The sequence below is a fragment of the Solanum stenotomum genome, chromosome 2 (assembly GCF_019186545.1).
Source record: "Solanum stenotomum isolate F172 chromosome 2, ASM1918654v1, whole genome shotgun sequence".
NCBI lineage: Eukaryota > Viridiplantae > Streptophyta > Magnoliopsida > Solanales > Solanaceae > Solanum > Solanum stenotomum.
The window spans coordinates 30,940,247-30,943,270 of record NC_064283.1 but is presented as its reverse complement, the minus strand read 5'-3'; the positions used below and the strand labels follow the sequence as shown (position 1 = coordinate 30,943,270).

The window sequence follows — 3,024 nt, the reverse complement described above, 5'->3', positions numbered from 1 at the left end:
TAAGGCTAGCTCACTTATTCTTTAATTTCATGCCCAAGTGGTATGACAAAGTTTTGGGTCATGACAAGGGGCTTGTAAATACTTCAAGGAAAAATTGCTAAAAGTGGAAAAAGATGTTGATTCTCTCGGGAAAGAAGTGCCATAGATTGAGTTTAACAAGCATGGAAGAAAATCTGCATAACAAGTCCTCACCAGAAAAAAAAAATACAATTTAGTAAAAAAATACTATTGTTGGGATGGAGGATGACTTCAATGCCATACTTGAACACCTCACTGCCCAAATAGACTATTTAGCTGTCATAGCAATTTTTTGTATGTGCAATATAGGTAAGACAACTCTTACCAAAAAAGTTTATGATGATTATATTTGTTCTCAATTTGATAAACATGCATGGGTTACTATCTTCGAAGAATACAATGAGAGACAAATGCTCCTTGAAATTGTCTCTACAATTACAGGAAGCAATCAAGAAATGACCGATGATCAACTAATGAAGATTGTGTAAAGAGGTTTGAAGGGTGGGATATTTATAATTGTCAAAGATGATTTATGGAGTATTGAGGCATGGGACCAAATCTAAAGAATATTTCTAAATGATGACAATAGAACTCGAATTTTACTAACTACTCAGCTCTTGTATGTTGCTGATTATGTCAGCTGTCCTGATTTTCCACCTCATAGAAATACTTTTATACGTCTTGATGACAACTTGAACTTCACCAAAAAATCATTCAAAAAAATATTTGTTTCCTCCTCTACTTGTAGAACTAGGGAAGCATATTGTACTACAATGTCAGGGATTACCTCATTCGATTGTTGTCGTTGCTAGACTTCTTGGTCAAATGGACCCAACACATGATAATTGGAAAAATGTTGAGGAATATCTTAACTGATTCTTTGGTACTATATCCGAACATTTCAATCAATTCTTTCCTTGGAGGTTTTCTTGAAGATAATTAGATTAATGTTTCCAACTTGATTACAAACAATAAAAGGTTAGAAGTGGTGGCATAGGAGTATCTAGAAGAGTNGTACTACAATGTCAGGGATTACCTCATTCGATTGTTGTCGTTGCTAGACTTCTTGGTCAAATGGACCCAACACATGATAATTGGAAAAATGTTGAGGAATATCTTAACTGATTCTTTGGTACTATATCCGAACATTTCAATCAATTCTTTCCTTGGAGGTTTCTTGAAGATAATTAGATTAATGTTTCCAAGTTGATTACAAACAATAAAAGGTTAGAAGTGGTGGCATAGGAGTATCTAGAAGAGTTAACGGATAGAAGTCTAATTTTGGCTTGTACATGAAGGACTAATGGAAGGATAAGAACTTGAAAATTCATGATCTTCTTCGCCAACTATGCCTAAGTAAATCCATTTATGATCAACGGCAAGTGATCCTTCTTTCTACACTTGAAGAGAAACATGATTATTGTAAGCGACATAGCAATGGTATAATCCGCACCTTTATTTCAATGCAAGCAGATATTCCAAAAAAGATGTTTTACAGTTAAAGTTGCTTAAGGTATTAGACGTATTTTTAATTGAATATGATTTCTCTTGTTTAATACCTCAGCTTGTACATTTGAGATATGTTTCTGCAAGAATTGAGAAATCTATAGACCATAATTCTTCAAAGAGAAATGGACAGGGTTGATGATCCTAGTAGTTATACATCAGAAAAATGTCAGAGATAAGACATTTGGATATTGGATCGCTACTATATATATATATCTAATCCTCTTGAGGTAGAAAATCATGGCATTGAAGAAAAACCTTTGCTTCCCAATAGTTTTTAATATCTTGATATATGCTGATAAAGAAGAGATTATATGTTATGCAATTCGAAGTATAAAATCAATATGACAATGGATTAAGAACATAATATATATAATTAAAATTACTTACTTCGACTAAATCATAACTGATGAACACAACACTCAGTACTGACTTCGACCGAATCATAACTCATGAACATTTCATGATGAACACCTCAAATGACAAATGAACCTAGATACTTAATATAATACTTAAGTTTTTATTTTACTTTCGACAATTCCATAACACGCGCACTAGTAATTGGGAACTATGGAAGAAGTTGATCCACTAACCCTTTTATTCACCATTTGTGTCTCTTTTTCAACCTTTTGCTTTAGAGTTTCCAATGCCTTCTTCAAGTGTTGAAGTTGGAATAAGTTAAGTTCTTCCATAGGAGATTCCCACCATAGACCATTAGCTCTCTTCCTAATTTCTCGAAGGGATTCTCTGCGATTTTTGTCCATCTGGAGAACCCCCTTGAGGTTCATGAGCTTGGTATTGAGCTCACGAATATCAGCTTCTCTATGAGCCACGATTTGTTGATTGTGGACATCGTTATTTGGTAGAGGGAGGTTCCTCCCAAGGAACCTCTCCACCAACGTGTTCATGCTAGGGTGACCAAAGGAGAAAACTCCTTTATCGCCCGGGGAAAATACCACAATGACAATTTCAGCACCACATAGCGTATAAAGTTCACTAGCCTTTTTGAATAGACCAGCACGACGCTTAGAAAACATAACTTGTAAGTTCCTCGCATTCTTCATTTTCACCATGTCAACCCTTTGACGACCCTTGCTGATCCTTGTTGTCATGTCTAAACGATCACTAAGAAATTGCGAAAGTAAAATTGTGATTTTTGGTCTTAACACCAACAACTTTATATAGGAAATTGTATTTTAAAATAACTTGGGGAGCCTAGAAATTTATGTTCTTTTTTGTTTTTTTTTTTTTTTGCATTGAAGAAAAGTATTGAAAATGAAAAACACTAGATTCACTTGCCCTTCATTATTTGTCTCGGTAGATATAGATCTTATTATCATAATTACACGATAAATATTTTTCCTAATTAGAATAATATTATTGGATTGCACTTGACCGCCATTTATTTGAGAACAATTATTTTTAAAAAAATATCAAATGATTAATAAAACCCTTAATGTTTTAATATCAAGCATATGCGGGTGTTTGAATTTATAAATA

At 33.7% G+C, this 3,024-nt stretch overlaps 1 protein-coding gene across 1 annotated transcript; it reads right to left on the bottom strand.

Moving 5' to 3' along the window:
- Positions 1–2,078: 2,078 nt before the first annotated feature.
- On the bottom strand, positions 2,079–2,636 carry LOC125855897 (agamous-like MADS-box protein AGL62). The gene has a single exon (XM_049535550.1). It carries the CDS (start codon positions 2,634–2,636, stop codon positions 2,079–2,081), a length of 558 nt encoding a protein of 185 aa, XP_049391507.1.
- Between the last annotated feature and the right edge of the window lie 388 nt (positions 2,637–3,024).

Coding starts and splice junctions, on each gene's coding strand:
- LOC125855897 (XM_049535550.1), bottom strand. CDS start 2,636: ATGACAACAAGGATCAGCAAGGGTCGTCAAAGGGTTGACATGGTGAAA.